Source organism: Herpailurus yagouaroundi, unplaced genomic scaffold (assembly GCF_014898765.1).
Source record: "Herpailurus yagouaroundi ecotype Mexico unplaced genomic scaffold, PumYag 208, whole genome shotgun sequence".
Taxonomy (NCBI): Eukaryota; Metazoa; Chordata; class Mammalia; order Carnivora; family Felidae; genus Herpailurus; species Herpailurus yagouaroundi.
The window spans coordinates 2023041-2039487 of record NW_024412439.1 but is presented as its reverse complement, the minus strand read 5'-3'; the positions used below and the strand labels follow the sequence as shown (position 1 = coordinate 2039487).

The 16447-nt window shown below is 56.2% G+C and overlaps 1 protein-coding gene and 1 long non-coding RNA gene across 4 annotated transcripts in view; one reads left to right on the top strand and one right to left on the bottom strand.

Annotated features, from left to right (window-relative positions):
- Positions 1–1412: 1412 nt before the first annotated feature.
- EPN2 (epsin 2) overlaps positions 1413–16447 on the bottom strand; it is a 93793-nt gene continuing 78758 nt past the window's right edge. For 2 of the 3 annotated variants that reach the window (XM_040453054.1, XM_040453056.1), the window contains 4 exons: positions 9129–9302; positions 8470–8556; positions 6217–6432; positions 1413–4266 (listed from right to left, as the gene is read on the bottom strand). In XM_040453054.1, the coding sequence (XP_040308988.1) occupies positions 3968–4266; positions 6217–6432; positions 8470–8556; positions 9129–9302 (776 nt within the window). In that variant the 3' untranslated portion in view covers positions 1413–3967. The remainder of the gene's footprint in view (positions 4267–6216; positions 6433–8469; positions 8557–9128; positions 9303–16447) is intronic. The other variant, XM_040453055.1, reaches the window with a different exon arrangement.
- Positions 10570–12775, top strand: LOC121015825 (uncharacterized). Its single transcript, XR_005783979.1, has 2 exons — positions 10570–10611; positions 12615–12775. It is a non-coding gene; the product is annotated as an uncharacterized LOC121015825 (long non-coding RNA).

Genomic DNA, 16447 nt, shown 5'->3' with positions numbered 1-16447 from the left:
GGCACTGGGGAAGCAGGGTGGAGATCTGTGAGCATCCACACAAAGAACAGTCAAAGGGGATGGCCCCGAGGTCACCCCTCGCTGTTCCCTCTGTCCTCCACCGTGAGAAAGCTGTGTGCTCACTAGAACGTCTCCTTTTTCTCCTGGGCTCACAAGAAGACTGCGTTTTCCCAGGGCCCCGTGGTACACAGGTGGGTCCCTGTGAGTTGTTCTGGCCAAAGAAACGTGGGTTTGAAAGATGTTCACCACTTATAGGCCCGACCCATTTAAAACCTCCCTTGAGCGACCCTTGCACTTGGAAAGCTAGCACAGTGAAGCGGTGAGCTCAGGAAAGCCGAATGACGGAAACGGAGAATCCAGAACTTTGGGGGCATGGAGAGGTTGGAAAAGGAATTGGTTTCTAGAAGCCGATGGGACTTGGGGGAACAGATAGGAAACAGACGGGAAGAGGGAAGAAACAAAACTGGTTGGGACACTAAAGTCCTAGTAAAACTTCTCATCGGGACAAGTAACAGCCTCCCGGGAAGTATCAGGTTTAAGGGGTGACGCTCCTCCCGTTATCCCAAATGGCCTCAACAGGGGCTGCAGGAAGTCGGAACAATATGAGGGTAAGACAGCAAGGAAATAGGGCAGAATTCTGTGTGTGCTTGTTCTCTACTGCTGTGTAACAAATTACCCCCACATACGCTCTCTGGTGGTTCTGTGTGCGACCCTAGGATGCCGCCCTCGGGGGTAGGGGCACACTCTATGTGTAGAAGAGTGAAATCTGCATTTGGTGGCCACAAGCCCTGCTGTGACAGAGACCGGCCGTGTTAACCCAACTCACATCCCATCCCCCAGGGCACAAAGGAAGCCTGCATTTCCCCCTTTCCCTGCTCCTAGCTGGAGCCCTGGGGCCGGTGCTGGCGAGGGTTCGGGGAGAAGCCACCGCCAGACTTGGCCCTCATGAAACCTCACCCTCCTCGCTCTGCTCGCTCACTGCCTTCCCCGCAGACCTCAGGGCCATGTGTGTCGAGGGTGGCGGTGTCACGAGAAGGAGCAGCTGGGGTCCCCGATCACTGCTTGGAGAGCCGCCCGACCAACCAGGCACTGGACTCTAAGAAGTAAGCGGGTTGTCATGCCACGGACAGGTGGCTTTCGACGCAGCGAAACCCAGGGCACCCTGGCAGAGGGGCGCTCCCAGCTGCTCCGGACTCAGGCAAACCCTCCCCAGGGTCCCTGCTGAGTCCTGCTCCCGGAGCGGACGGCAGGCCAGGTCTTCGGCGGAGAGGTGCGTGTGCAGGGCTGCCCCGGGGCAGAGCTTGGGGCGAGGGGCCCTCACGGGAGGGAAGCTGCATGCCCGCCACCCCTCTCCTGCGTGGCGGGACTGACGTGCAGATGGGGGTGAGGGAAGGACACAGCCAGAAACCGCATCATGATACAAATGATAAATTATATTTGTACAGTAAATAAGTATCAATAGTCAACACAAGTTCAAAACCAGCCACCGGCCCCTGGGACTGAGAAAAGGGCTGGGTGACACCCCTACCACGGTGCCCATCGGGAGGGGGCGTGATGGCATGTGTGTTACACGTGTGGCAGCAGCCGGTGGCTTCATGATCAGTGCAGCAGGCAACAGGGACGAGGCGCCTGGGACGGGCCTGGGCCGAGAGGCGGGGAGGGACGGGGGTCTCCTGGGGCCTCGGTGGCCCAGTGGCTACCATGTTGGGGCCTCAAAGTCACGTCAGGAAGGGGTCTTGACTGTGACCAAGAATCACTGGCCAAGTAGTCAGGTTTGGTCTGCTGGCCTGTGACGGGGTCCGGGCTCGCACCATACGAGTGAAAGCACCTCCCTGGGGAAGCGGCCTGCAGAGGCCCCTCCCCCAGGTCGGAAGAGGCCAGACGTCGCCGGGGGCCCGTGGTCCAGCCCCAGGCCTCCGGCTCTGGCCGAGGTGTGGCCGGTTAGGAGCTCTGGCGGTGGCTCCTGGGGCCGGAGGACGGCCTCTGGGAGCAGCACGGTGAGCTTGTAAAAATAGCAAACAGCAGTGGCCTGAGAAGGCAATTCTGACTCCGCCCGCTCGCTACCGGGCATCTTACGGCTCTCAGGGCAGTGCTCAGGGTCACATCTCCTCCTGGAACCAGCGAGGGGCGGAGGATGGCCGGGGGCGGGGTCCGCTGCCCTTGGGGTCGGGGTCGAAAAGTCCAGGGCGGAAAGGAAGACTGGAACGCCTGGCAGGCAGGCTGACCAGACGCGGGATTGGGGGGTGGGGGTGGGGGGTCCCTTCCCTGGGGAGAAGCGCATCCTTTCTGGTCTTTATTTCATGACTTCATACTTTTCTTACAGTGGTGGGGGGCGGGGGGAAGCAGGAGGTGGGGGGGGGTGGGATTAGTTCCCGTTTGTTAAAAATCTTCTGGGTTGGGAGGGACTTTTTTTTCCCCCCCCCTCCTCAAAATAAGAGGATGATTATTTTTAAGTCTGCAGTGTGTGTGTCTGGAGTTCGCAGCCGGGTGGGTCAGGGCCAGCCCTGGTCCCTCACCCCTCTGGGCCCGGAGGCTGTCCCCAGGGAGCCACGGGCACCCCCAGACACCCGCCATCTCCACGCTGTCCCCATCTTCACCCTGAGTGCGGAGTAAGACAGAGGAGATCACAGACACAAGGTTCAAGACGCCTCTTCCGTTTCAGATTTCCACCGCAAACGGAAGTCCTTGTCGATCTGCGCGTGCCTTCAGTTACAAAAGGGAATTAGCCGATACAAACTGGTGAGTCACATTCATACACTGGATTTTTTTTTTTTTTTCTTTAACTTTCTCGACGGTGGTGTATTGATAAGAAAAATAGCCTCTCTCAGGATCTAGCCCAAAAGGCTACACATCAATCAGTTTGGGAAGTCACCAAAAAAAGGGAGTAAAAGAAAGGAAAAGGCAACTGGAGGCTGCGATGTTGTCGTTGTTGCTGTTGTAGGTTTTGTTTTTTTTTAAATAAACATCATCTTTTATGTGTAATCAAATTCCCATATTTTTCCCTATAAAGAATCTGCTTTAGTTTTTCCATAAGGCATTTTTTTTTTGTCTCTTCCTATTTAAATTTTCTTAGAGTTAAAACCATAAATAAGAGGATGTAAACCACTAACATGACACGTGCCAATATCTTAATTGAGCCAGACCTGGTAAATTCTATCAAAACTAGACAGTTAAATAAGAACCACGTTATAAAAATATTAGCCAAAAAAAGACTATTAGATAATTCTGCAAACTCAAATATGAAACTGTACTAAACAAAATATGTGCAAACGTATACAAGCATAGAGCCACGTGGCGGGGTTATGCTCAGATTAGTTTAAAGCTTGCTCTAGTGGATTTAATTCGAGTTGTTCCACGGTGGTGGTGGTTACTTTGAACTCACACACGAGTCAAAGAAAAATAAAATATGCACAACCACGTCCCCAAAAGGTGAGCGTCTCATGGAGCTGGTGCTTCATTCCGTCCACACCTGGGACTGCCTGGGTCCTGCTAGGGCTGGAGGTCAGGGGCAAAAACACGGTGGCTGTCCCAAGGCCCGGGCCAGGCAGTGTCCCAGAGGCCCTCGGGCTGAGGTTCAGGGCAAGGGCGACACGGACAACTCCCGCCCCCTCGTCCAAGGCCCCAGAGAGCTGGCCAATCTCCACAGGAGCCGGGACCTCACGCTCGGGGTGGGGGGTCGGGGGGACGCGGGGAGGCGACCGGGCAGGGTCGGGCTACAGGCCAGGGATGGGCAAGCGGCGGCCTCAGAAGGCGCGGAGACCCGTGTGCCGGGTCTGACGTCTAGCAGGCCGGCCGCCGCTCGAGTCTGAGGATCGGGGCCGTAGAGGCAACCCTTTTATCAGGAAGCCGGAAGTGGAAAGCCCTAACACCCACCCCCCCCCCACCTTCTGCAATCGAGTCCCTGCTGGGCGTCCTCAGGCACAGGTGCTCTGGGCATTCGCTCTGTGGTGGGTCCCAGGCCCGGGCACTAGAGGAGGAAAGGGTTGGTTGTGCCGGCGGCCTGAGCTGCCGACGGGGGGATGCCCACACTGCCCCCCATGTTCATCGTGGCGGGGCCCAGTGGCGTCAGGGAGGAACCGCTGCCCCCCAGAGCTGGGTGCGGGCCTGTGGAGGTCATGGAGGCCACAGCCATGGGCTCCACCCCCGGGCTCGGCCCAAAGGACGTGCTGGTCCCCAGGACTGGGCTCCCCCGCAGCTGGTTCAGCGTCAGCGGCTGGGGCTGGTTCACCTGGAAGGGGTTGACAGGGGCCGAGGCTGCGGCTGCACCTGAGGAGAGAGCAGGAGGGACAGCGGCCCTCGTCAGGACAACATCCATCCCCAGGTCCAAGGGCCGGAAGCTGGCGGCCACCGGGAGCACGTGCACTCCGCAGTCCACCCCTCTGGGAACAGTCCTTCCCGGCGCCCGCTGTTTTGCACACGCTATTCTGCACGGGCACACGCATCTGCCGGCTGGGTCTCCGGTGTCCGCGTGAGGAGACCGAGGCTGTGAGAGGCCAAGGGACTCATCCAGAGTCCCAAAGCCTGACTAGGGCAGTGCCAGCAACGTGCCCAGCTCGTGGGGCTCCCTCACCACGAACAGCTGGCACTGCTCCCGTATTCCGCGTGCCATACTCCGTGACCACCGGGGTCCGGGAATGAGGAGGGCAGAGGGGGAGCTGGGAACTGCTGCTGGAGAGTGGCAGTCTCCATGCTGGGCCCTGGGACCCAAGGGCTGGCATGATAAAGGCTCTGAGAAGCCCCGCAGTCAAGAAGTGGATGCAGCCATGTCTTACCCAGCATGTCCAGAATTTATCATACGTCATAAAACCTTTCCCCAGCTTTCAGCAAAAATGTCTGTTGATACTCTGCCCAAAACGCAAGAGCTGCCAGCACTGAGTCTCCAAAGCAGCCCAGCCCCAGAGCACAAAGGCTGCCTGCTGAGGGCACCCCCACAGGTCACCACCAGGAGACGCTGCCCTGCCCGCTCTCCGCCCCACCCTGGGGAGGCACACGCCCTGCTGAGGGCACAGCCAGCGTCCCCGCACCAGCCCCTGGTAACCCTGCAGCTCAGCCCTGCTGGAGCAGGGCCACCTTAGAGGTAGCAGAAGCCCCCTGAGGAGGGATGGCGGGGCGCCGGGTGAGCGGTGGGGGGAGGGATGGCGGGCCACCGGGGGGGGGGGGGGGGGCGGGGAAGGCCAGCCTGGCTTAGACACTGGGTTCTCATCCTGCACAGGGAGCAAGGAGCAACCACGTCCTTGCCCATCACAGGGTTGGGCAGGACCAGGCCCTCCACACACCCCACTTCTGCCCCAGGATCCCCACCCTCAACTCTTCTAAGTCCTGGGGTCCCTCTTTTCTGCAGGGTTCTATGAGGGGCCGTGGCCCAGGGCTTCAGATGTGTCTTGCGGTGGGCTTCAGACTGAACGCCCTGAATGTGATAACATCCCGGCCCTTGGGGCTCCCAAGGCCTTGCTGGGAAATCTCGGGGGCGTCAGTCCCCGGAGGGAGAGGGTTATCTGGGCTGGGTGCTGAGGAGGACTGTGGATCTCCCACTGGAGAGAGGGCGCTCCAGGCAGGGAAAGCAGAGGGGCTCGGAGCAGCTGAGGGTGTGAGCACAGGGGCAGAGAAGGCAGGGCCAGGCCGGCCACAGCAGCCCTGGACGCTAAAGCAAGTGCTGGGGGCTTGTCCACACGGAGCCTTTGAGGGTGGAGAGCGGGTCTTTAGAAGGAGCCTGCCGGCAGGGAGGACACACACAGGGATGGGAAGGTGGGGTTCCGAGCCCTGGGAAGGCAGAATCTAGCCCCTTGTGGGGCTGAAGTGAGGGTCCGTGGGTCCCTGGAAAGTGGCCCCCAGAGAGTGGAAAGCTGGGCAGCAAACTCCGGCCCCTCCTCACCCCACCACTGCCATCGCCCGGCCAGGAGGCGGTGCTTGCCGGAGGGTCTCCCTGGCCAAGGGCACCACGTCAGGGACAGCTTCCGCTCAGGGGTCTCGGTCTACCTGAGGAGAGGGGCTGTCTTCCAGCCCCCACCCCACCACTGCACACCGGCGTTCACACCCCTGCCCGCTGAAGCCCAGCAATTGCGGCCGTGCCTCTGAGCATCTGGCACCAGCTGTGGGACACGGCAGGAAGCGCCCCCCGAGGGGTGGAGGAGAGGTCAGGGCCCGAGGCCTGCCCCAAACCTGTTCTCAGGAAGGGCGGACGACCGGCGGGGGGGGGGGGCCGGGAGGCGCGCATACCTGGTGCCAGGAACGGGTTGAGGGACTGGGCCGGCGGGGCTGGCCTGGTCACCAGCGAGTCCAGGTTCACCAGGGCCGCGTTGGGGCCCAGGAAGGACTCGGGGGTTTTCCGGGAGCTGCTGGGCTTGCTCGAGGCGGCGGTCAGGGGCTGAGACTCAAAGGGATCGGGGCTTGTAGTTCCGTTGTTTTGGGACGGTGGAGAGGCCACCGCCTCAGCTGCAAGATAGGGACACACGCAGGCACGGTGAGAGCGGAGGGTGGGGCCCCGAGACGCCAACCCCAGGAGAGTCCCAAGCGAGACACAGGCATTCCGGGGGGCACCCCGCGTGGCCACGCAGAAGACGGGATGTTCGATGCAGGGCTGTTTCCAACAGACCCGACCGGGGACAGTCGGCCACAGGGGCAGCTCCCAGGACCCCCGGTTCACGTAACTAAACAGGGACAGAAGACGCGATGATGAGGGAAGAGCCGTATCACAACGTTACGTGAAGACAAGCAGGTGACAAGACAACGCAGACAGCATGATTCCCCCCCCCCCCAAATACCGGGGTGCTCCTTCAGGTTGCTGGCTAGGCACAAGCAGCTTATTTTTTGGTGTGTGTTCACTGTCCATTTTCTACAATGAACGTGAATTTCTTGATGGAGAAGAAAGCAAATTATTTTCAAAAATTCAGCCAACAGAGGGTGTACTGAGACAGGCTGGTGGGAACGCAGTGTGCTTGGCCAAGATGCAACGCGGCAGTGGGGTTGAAGGTTCTTAAAAATGGTCATACTCTCCACTCGGTAATCCCATTTCTAAGAATCCAGTCTTGGGAAATAATGCGAAATGTGAACAGGGATGTAAGCACCAGGCTGTTCACAGCAGCATTATTTACTTGAGCGAAACCTGGAATCAACCTAAAATGTCCTCCCAAAAGTTACAGATCAAATAAATTACCGCTGAGCAACGCAAGGAGATATTACACAGCTATGGAATAGTTGCTGAAGTCTTTTTTTTTTTATGTCCTGAGAAAAATTTTTCCATTTTTCAATCTGTTGTTCTTCTGTAAAGGAGGAGAGGGGGGAGGACCCAACTCCATCTGACAGTATGAGCTGAACAAAAAAGACCGTATACACAGAGCTCAGAAAACATACACAGCGGCTGGGGTGGGTGGAAGGATTACAGATGATTTTCATTTCCTTCCACAAACTTTCCCAAATTTTCTGCAGTGGAAATAGCTCTAGAATTGGGGGTACCTATTTTGCAAGTCCACGGAAGGATGCCCACACAAAGAAGCCACACCGCCTTCTCGCTGAGGCACGCGTGGGTGGGCCAGGACAGTTAGGTTGTAAGTTGGCCCGCAGAGGACACGCATGGCATTTTGTTTTTTTAATGCAGCGAAAGAAAGACCCCAAGAAGCAGCACGTTCTAAGTGGCCTCTGGTCCCCTGAGCTGAGAGGGGGCCCGAGGGGTGAGCCGGGGCACCAGGCTGCTCGTACCTTAGACCAGGGCCAGCCAGGCCCGTAGCTGTAGCTGGGGGAAGGGGTGGGAGGAGGTGGGAGGGAGGAAGGGGGCGGGGGGGGGGGCAAATGGAGAATGGGGAGGGCACGGGGAGAAGCTGAGAGAGGAAAAGAGAAAGGAGAGAAGTTGCTCTAGGTAGCTGGGAGGCGTGGCCGGAGACGGACAGAGACAGCCTGGCTCTGTCCCTGGCCTCTGGCCTCGGCCCCCTCCCCCTGGTCCGGTCTCTCTGTACCCTACCTACCCTGATGCCCCGCCAGCCCTGGGGGCACTGGGCCTGGGCCTCTGACAGGCACTGGGTGGGAGCCACAACGGGGGTGATGAAGTCGGGCAGAGACACCGTGTCCAGGCCCAGAGCTCGGGCTGTCTGCAAAAGGGGCAGCTTGGGGAGTGGGGACTCGGGAGGAAAGTAGACGGTCAGAGCGAGCGGCTCAGGCTGGGCAGCGGGGGGCCCATGCTGGGCTGGGCTGGGGCTCGTGCAGGCAGCCTCTGGGGTTTGGGGGCGGGGCCGAGGCAGAGAGGTGAATGAGACAGGAAACCCAGGCCCGACACCAGGACGGGGTGAAAGAAAAACCCAACCGCATGACTTTTCACTGCCAATGTGTGAATTCCTGCCATCGGCCACTTACAGCTCCCGAGACCAAAACACAACAAAATGCAGGAAGTTGATAGGTCTTGAAAGCCGATTATTTCTGCAACAACTGGGCTGGTCAAAGGCACAGACGCTATGGCAACGACTACCATCTTTCACATACCTGTTTTTTTTGAAGTTCGGAGGTTGTCAAATTCAGAAAAGTCATCTTTAATTGTACCATTCAAATTACTGAAGAGATCAAAGGCCCCTGGGTGAACATAAGAGGCCGGTGACTGTGGGCACGTCAACATGACCCCGTGATTCTGCCGTCCAGTCTACAACCCAGGGGTGTGCTGGCAGCAGGAGGGGAGATGTCTGCCCCATCGCACGGGGCTCAGGGTCACCCGGTGGTCTGGGAGGGGGCCAGGCCGAGGATCCTGGTCTCCCAGGACACGGTGCGGGGGCGCCTGCCTGCGACTGCTCCCGCCTGCCCCAACCCCAAACTGAAGGAGGCGCTAACGTGGGTGGAGGTACTTCGGAGGTAGGTTTCGAGACTTGGATAGAGCCTGTAGGAAGCTACTGGAAGGAGCGCCCAGAGGGTAGCCTGCCCAGACCCCCTCGGGAAGCTCCCTCTGGAGAGAGGCACGGTGCCCAGAAGACCTGTGAGCTCACCCTTCACGGTGGGCTTGTGGCATCGGGAGACTGGGGACAAAGGCTGCAGGTGACGAGGTAGCAGCAGCAAATGCAGGCAAACCCACAGATCCCACGCCACGGAGCCAGAAGAGGGGAAGGCATGGGGCCCAAAGGGGCCCTCGGAGCCTGGGCAGAGGGAGGTCTCACCAGTGGCCGACACGGGCTTGGTGGCCGAGGCTGCGGCCCAGGCGTCGGCCGTTTTCCCAGCACTGGGGGCCTGCTGCTGTGGGGCTGCCCAGGGGTCCGAGCCCTTGGAGACGGAGGGTATGCTGGCTCTGGTGGGCACTCCCCACGGGTCGACGGGGGCAGCTGGCTTGGCACCTGTGGAAAGGCAGGGTAGGCTCAGATACGTCCTCGGAGAGCACTGGGCGGCCGGGGAGAGAAAGGGGAGGACGCTGGGCCCCACGTCAAGACAGGCAGTCACCTAAAGGGTGCTGTCCCACGCCAGCAAAGCTGGACAGAGCTGAAGGCCAGGGCCGACAGCCTTCGGGGGTGCCCACCCCGGGGAGTGCACTGGGCCTGGCCTGCTGGGAAGGGACCAGACAGGAAACCGCGAACCTTTCCAAAGTCCCCGCCATACACGGTCTCACGAGGAGCCTCCCGAGCTAAGTTCAAGCCCGTCTCCCCAGAGTCCACAGGCTTCCTCCAAGGAACGAGCCCTGCCCATCTGCTGCTCCAGCCACAGGCCCTGGCAGCATCCTGTCCCCACTTGCTTCGAGTGGTTTCTGCTTTTGACAGAGGGTGAATAAAACAGAGGTGTACGTGAAAAGGAATCAGAAGCAAATGCCTATGTACCTAGTCAATAAAATGTTTTCAAACCGTCAGTGGCAAATCAACTTAGTGGGTCACAACCGGTTTTCAAAAGGGTAAAAGAGAGTGCACCTAATATTTTGTGTTCGCCCTTCCTTCGACTTCCCCCTCTACCCCATAGAGGCAGCTTTACACAACCTATCGATCGGCTGTGCCTTTCTTACCTATATATAAATGTACACATCCTCTACGGCCTGCTCTATTCACGCACGCCACATTTTATTTGGGAGATTTCACCTGTGTTGACGTGCAGTGGAAACGTGTTCCTTTTTATGGTTGTATAATATTCCGCTCCGTGGCGGGGCGGGGGGTGCCCACATGTGATTGGTCCGCTGAAGGCACTGGCTAGGTTTTGCTTTGGTTCTCATCCCCAAGTGCGCTCAGACGTGTGAGGCCCTCGGTCGAAGCTCCTTCCCCTTCACCGAGTGATGCCCGTGTGGCCTCCACAGTCATGCCTTATGCTGTGTGGGTGCAAGTCCTGGTGGTCTGGGAACTGCCCCATAATCTCATTAATGTTGCCTGCATTAATGTTCATAATGTTCCATCAATGTTACCTCCCAATTTGTGGCTTTTCTTTTCACTCTCCTTAAGGTATCTTTTTTTTTTTTTTTTTTTAATGTTTATTTTTGACAGAGAGAGAGGCAGAGAATGAGCAGGGGAGGGGCAGAGAGAGAGGGAGACACAGAATCCAGAGCAGGCTCCAGGCTCCGAGCCATCAGCCCAGAGCCCGACGCGGGGCTCGAACTCACGGACCGCGAGATCGTGTCCTGAGCAGAAGTCGGACACTCAACCGACTGAGCCACCCAGGCGCCCCTTTAAGGTATCTTTTGATGAACAGAGATGTTCTGAAGTTTAATGGGGAGAAACCTATCAGTATTTTCTTTTGTAATTTGTGCTTTTTGTGATGACTAGGAAAGCCTTCCCTACACCTCAAAGGTCTTTTTTTTTCTATGTACACATTTCCTTTTTATTCTGTGTGCACATCCCTTGCAAGTGACGATGGCCTGAGTCTTCCCAGCCTTTACCCTTTTTCTTTCCTTTTCCCGCCTCGCTGTGCTGGTTGGGACCACCAGCGTCAACGTAAAGCACGAGTGTGGACAGCCAGTGTCCCTGTCTTGCTCTTACAGGATCAATTTTCAACGTTTTACATTAAATGGTAGCACTTCCCATTTATAGGTTTCTTTCCTTCTAGAAGCCCTTAATCAGGCTCTGGAAGCTCCTCATTATTCTAAGTTTGCTAAGACTTTCCCAGTGAATGGCTGATGAATTTTATCAGTTTCTCTCTATTAAGATGATAGCATGATTTTTCCCTTCTCGTCTGTGATATGGTACATCTATCTACACGTTTTCTAAGGACGGGGTCCTTGCAAACTTTCTCCTGATGTACTCTGTCATTTTTTATATTTTTCATGTTGGTTTCGCAATTATCTGCTTTTTGCATCTGTATTCCTGAGCGGGAGTGGCTGACAGGTCTGTTCTCACACTGTATGTCCGGTCTGCTTTTGATGCGAAGGTTATGCTAGTCTCATAAAATAGCAGGATACTCCCTATTTTCCTACCCTCTGAAGGAGTTTGTATAAAGGTGGAATTGTTTCCAGAGTGGTGTTACAATCTGCCAGTAAAGCCCTCCGGGTGGATTGTGGGGTGGGGAGGATTTTTAAGTCCTGACTCAACGCCTTTAATGATGATATAGCACTACCCCTATTTACGGATTTCCTACTGATCTCCGGTCAGCTCTACTAAGTTTTCCTTCTAAATGTATCCACTTTAAGTTTTCAGATTGAAAGCACAGAGCTGACCAAACAGCCTCTGACTCCGTGTGAAACCTTGGCAGTGTGGGCAGTTATGGCCCCGTTTCATTCCTAATGCCGTCTGCGTCTCTCCTCCTTATTTAAAAAAAAAATTTTTTTAAGTTTATTTCTTTAGAGAGAGTGAGCTTGAGCAAGGGAGGGTCTCAGAGAGAGAGAGAGAGAGAGAGAGAGAGAGAGAGAGAGAGAGAATGGGAATCCCAAGCAGGTCCGCATTGTCAGCATAGCGTCCAGTGTGGGGTTTGAACCCACAAACCACAGATCATGACCTGAGCCGAAATCAAGAGTCAGATGCTTAACTGACTGAGCCACCCAGGCGCCCCTCCTCCTTATTTTTTAAAATTATTCTTGGGGCGCCTGGGTGGCACAGTCGGTTAAGCGTCCGACTTCAGCCAGGTCACGATCTCGCGGTCCGTGAGTTCGAGCCCCGCGTCGGGCTCTGGGCTGATGGCTCGGAGCCTGGAGCCTGTTTCCGATTCTGTGTCTCCCTCTCTCTCTGCTCCTCCCCCGTTCATGCTCTGTCTCTCTCTGTCCCAAAAATAAAAAAAAAAAATTAAAAAAAAAAAAAAAAACGTTGGAAAAAAAAAATTTAAAATTATTCTTGCCAGAGACCTATTTGTTGCTCTTTTCAGTCAGCGATGACTGTCCCGTGTGTTTGTTTTCTAATGCACTGATTTCTGTTCTTATCCTTACTTCATTTCTTCCACTTTCGGTGTCACGTTATTCTGTAAACAGTGAAAGCTACCAGTTCCCCCCTCACTATTGCTTTAGGGGCCCCACAAATTCTGGGATAAAAATATTTACCTTACTAGTTGGTTTTAAATGTTTTGATTCTCATTAGAATTTCTTCTTTGACTCAAGAATTCAGGAGTTTTTCAAATGTCAAGCATATGGAGTTTCTCTAGTCTTCCTTTTGTTGCTGAGGATGCTGTAGTCAGAACGTGTGTTCTAGGTGATCCCGGTTTCCAGAAATGTGCTGAGGCTGGCATATTTTTTTTTTTTTTGCCTAGCACAGGATCAAGTCTTTGCTAAGTATTCTGCAGGGGACTGAAAATGTGTGTGCTCCTGTCACCGAGAACAACAAATCCGCAGGCTTATGAACTGTGCCGCTCAAATCCTGTTACATTTTTACTACTTTTTGTGAAATGATATGAAATATACATATTGGTCTCTGCACCCTCGGCTCCTGGTCCCGAATTCCTGAAACCCTTGGGATCTCTTAAGTGACCACAGCACTGGGAGAATCTCTTGCTCAGCTGAGGCGACTCTGGCCGGGTTCCTTGGAGGGCCCCTGGCTGGAGCCAGTATGACCAGAAAGACCAAGTCACGATGGGAAGGAAGCTGGGACGTTTCTGCTGCCTGCAAATGTCGCCATTTCACCTTTGCTCCTAAGGAATCCCTTCAATGAATCCAGAATTCCGGAGGGTAACAGATGTCTCGCTGGTGTCTCAAAATGCATTTTACCATCATTCTTGCAAGCAAGAGGTTTCCCTAGGAAGGGAATTCAAGGTTGATGGTGTTTCTTCCAGCACACCTAAGACCTTATTCCACTGCTTGCCAGCAACGGCCATCCTCGTTGAGAAGTCAGCCGTCCGCTTGACTGCCGTCTCTTTTCAGTGGTGCAAATGCTCCCTTGGGTTTATTTAAGACGTTCTCTTCCTTAGGGGTGCCCGGGCGGCTCAGTCAGTTGAATGTCCGACTCTCAATTTCGGCTCAGGTCATGAGCTCATGGTTCGGGGGTTCGAGCCCTGTGTCGGACTCCATACTGAGTGGGGAGCCTGCTTGGGATTCTCTCTCCCCCACTCTCTGCCCTCCACCACCGGCGTTCTCTCTCTCTCTCTCTCTCTCTCTCTCAAAAACAAATAATGAAACATTAAAATAAAAACTAAAAGATGTTCCCTTCCTGTGGTGTTCTTCAGTCTCCTGCCAATGTGCCCAGGTGGGCATTTCTTTTATTTTATCCTGCATACGACTCACTAGGCTTCCTGGATCTGAGAAGTAGCACCTTGCCACAAACTTAAAAACCATCAATCATTATCTTTTCAAGCATAAACTCTTCTGGAACTCCAAAGAGATGGGTGTTAGATGTCCTCATTCTGCCTGTGCTTCCCCAGCCACACTGACCTCCCCGGCCTCCCCAGACACACAATAGGGCACGTAAACCGCCTGCTGCCTCTGGGCCTTCCAGTCCCTCCGCCTCTCCCCTCCCCGCTTGCCCTAACTCCTCTGGAATCACTCAGCTTTCCTTTAGAGCACCTATCGTTTAGCACCATAACTACTCCTTTGCCTAAGAGTCTCCCTGGGCTGTGACCCCCGTCACGCTCCTCCCCCCCGCAGGTGTGCGGGTGGCTCCTGCGACAATCTAGCTGAGCTCTGAGGCTCAGAGAGGGCAGCAGGAAGGGTGGTGACTGCCAGTGTCAGAGAAGACCAGGGAATGTCCCCCAGGCCTCCAGAGGACTCGCCTCCCTGGGCCCCATTCCCACGCAGGCCCCTCTTAACAGCCCCAGCAGCAGTGTGCAGGGCTGGGCACGGGCCAAGGCAGACAGACCTGCAAGGCTCACTCCCACCACCGCTTGGACACCCGAGCCTGCCAACTCCTGTGTGGACATGGGACCTCTCCTGCTGCTTTCCCCAAACCCACACCCTCCAGAGGCCTCCAGAAACACCCACCTGCCTCCAGAAGCTGCTCTGACCTTTCCTTCCAGGTCTTCCCAGAAGCACAGACACAGCCACCTCCCTGTGACTGTGACAGCTCTCCCCAGGCCCACTTCTGCCAAATGTGATGAGGCGCTTAGTAGGACACTGGTCCTGGCTGGGATCACAGTGGGGATGGGTCCTTGCTCTGTCCCCAACACAGCACCTCATGGGGCCTTGGTTCTCCACCTTGACTAGAGGGAGCCATGTGGTAAAAAGTGTCGGGGAGAGACTGACAGACTGCTCCGGCTCCCTGTGAGCACGGGAATCTTTTTTTTTTTTTTTTTTAACTTTTTAAATGTTTATTTATTTTTGAGAGAAAGAGAGACACAACGTGAGTAGGGGAGGGGCAGAGAGAGAAGGAGACACAGAATCCGAAGCAGGCTCCAGGCTCTGAGCTGTCGGCATAGAGCCCGATGTGGGGCTCGAACTCACAAACCGTGAGATCATGACCTGAGTCGAAGTCGGACACTTGATGGACTGAGCCACCCAGGAGCCCCAGAGCACGGGAATCTTGACACCCTTTCTGCAGCCTCCCCTTGCTCTCCAGCAACCATGAGAACTGAACGAGCTCATTAGGAGAACCCTGCTACCAGTCTACACCCCCCAGCTCACCTGCGCCAGGAGGACACGGACCGGGAGGCTCACGCTCCTGCCCCTGCAGACCTGACCACCTCGGGCACCGTGTGTGAGAGCTGCTGCCCGTTCCAGCCGCTCGCCTCCATCAGGAGACCCCTGGCCACTTTCCAGCACTCCTGCCCTGTTTCCCTGAAGGATACCCTGACTTCCTTGGGAGAATTACCCCCCTGCTTACTCCCAGTCCCAGTCCGAGGCGGACTGACCTTGCTGTGGCAACCGGGGAGGGTTTCCACCAGCTGACGTGAACCTGCAAAGTACCCCGGTCCCAAGCCCCCCACTCCCAAACCCCTGGATGGTAGAGGAGCTACAGAGAAATCCTCCCTATCCCTTGGGCTGTGGACTAAGAACACGAGGTAGCCCCCAAGGCGGCAGGACCTGGGGCTTCTGAGGCCAGAGGCCAGAGGGGAAGGGCCCACAGGCTCAGGCTGTGCAAACAAATCTGGGTCTTGGTGATAATGTCTGAGCCACGGTGTCCAGCTGGTGTGAAGACAGAGCCACCCATCTCTACCCGAGCTGTCTGCAAGGTCATCTCCCGCCGCTGTGTGTCTGGACGGGTGGGAGGTGCTTGCTGAGAAGGCCCGACCCCTACCCTGCAGCCTCCACAACACCTCATCCCTCAGCCACCCACTCTAAGCCCAGCCCCTCACCCCTCACAAGGAACTCACCCCTGCGCTAGCTCCCCTGACAATGCGCCTCCCCAGCTGGAGCGCGTGTTCCACAGAACAGTGGCCGGGTCTACCTGGCCCACGCCGCTCCTGCCCCACACTCAGAACTGAGCCTCACACGCAAAAGATGCTCGACAACTAATTGGGGGCTGGAGGGAAGCGGCGAAGGATCAAGGGAGCTATAGAACCCCGGGGCCGGAAGGGACTTTGCAGTTTCCACACTAACTCCCTCCGGTGAGGCATCTTTGAACACTGGAGTTCAGTGACCACTTCTGGACAATTTGGGGTGTTAGAAACACACACAGATAAGAGCTGCCCCTAAGCTCTGACGCGCTGCGCAGAGTTTTCAAACGCCTTAGATTTGGCAAGACTTCATTGGCCGTGCGGCTCAGGGGCCACCAGAGACGTGGTTTTCAGGTGGTGTTGTCCTTAGGAGCCTCTTGAGGGACGTGAGTAAAATACTAACACTGCCTCTTCCCTTCACATGCACAGACTCTTGGGAGCGCCTGGGCGCCTGGATTCTTAGAAGCTTAGAAGTGACTAGAATAGGCAGCCAGGATGTGTGAGAGCCACCGAACTCCTGGAGCACTCAGGTGCCTGGCCGAGCCTTCTCGGAAGCAGAGGCCCACCATCTGAGCGCCAGCCAGACACAAAGCCTGAATGGACAAACGCCCGGCAGGGACGAGCCTCGCCTCCCACACACAGGTGCTCCTTGGAGTCACCTCGCTCTGAGCACATTTGGTCAGCATTCACCAGGCCCGGGTCCAGGTCCCGCCTCTGAGAAGAAACAAGAACACACCTACTGCAACCAGCATGGGTGGCACGGGCAGTCGGGGACCACGGGATCGGG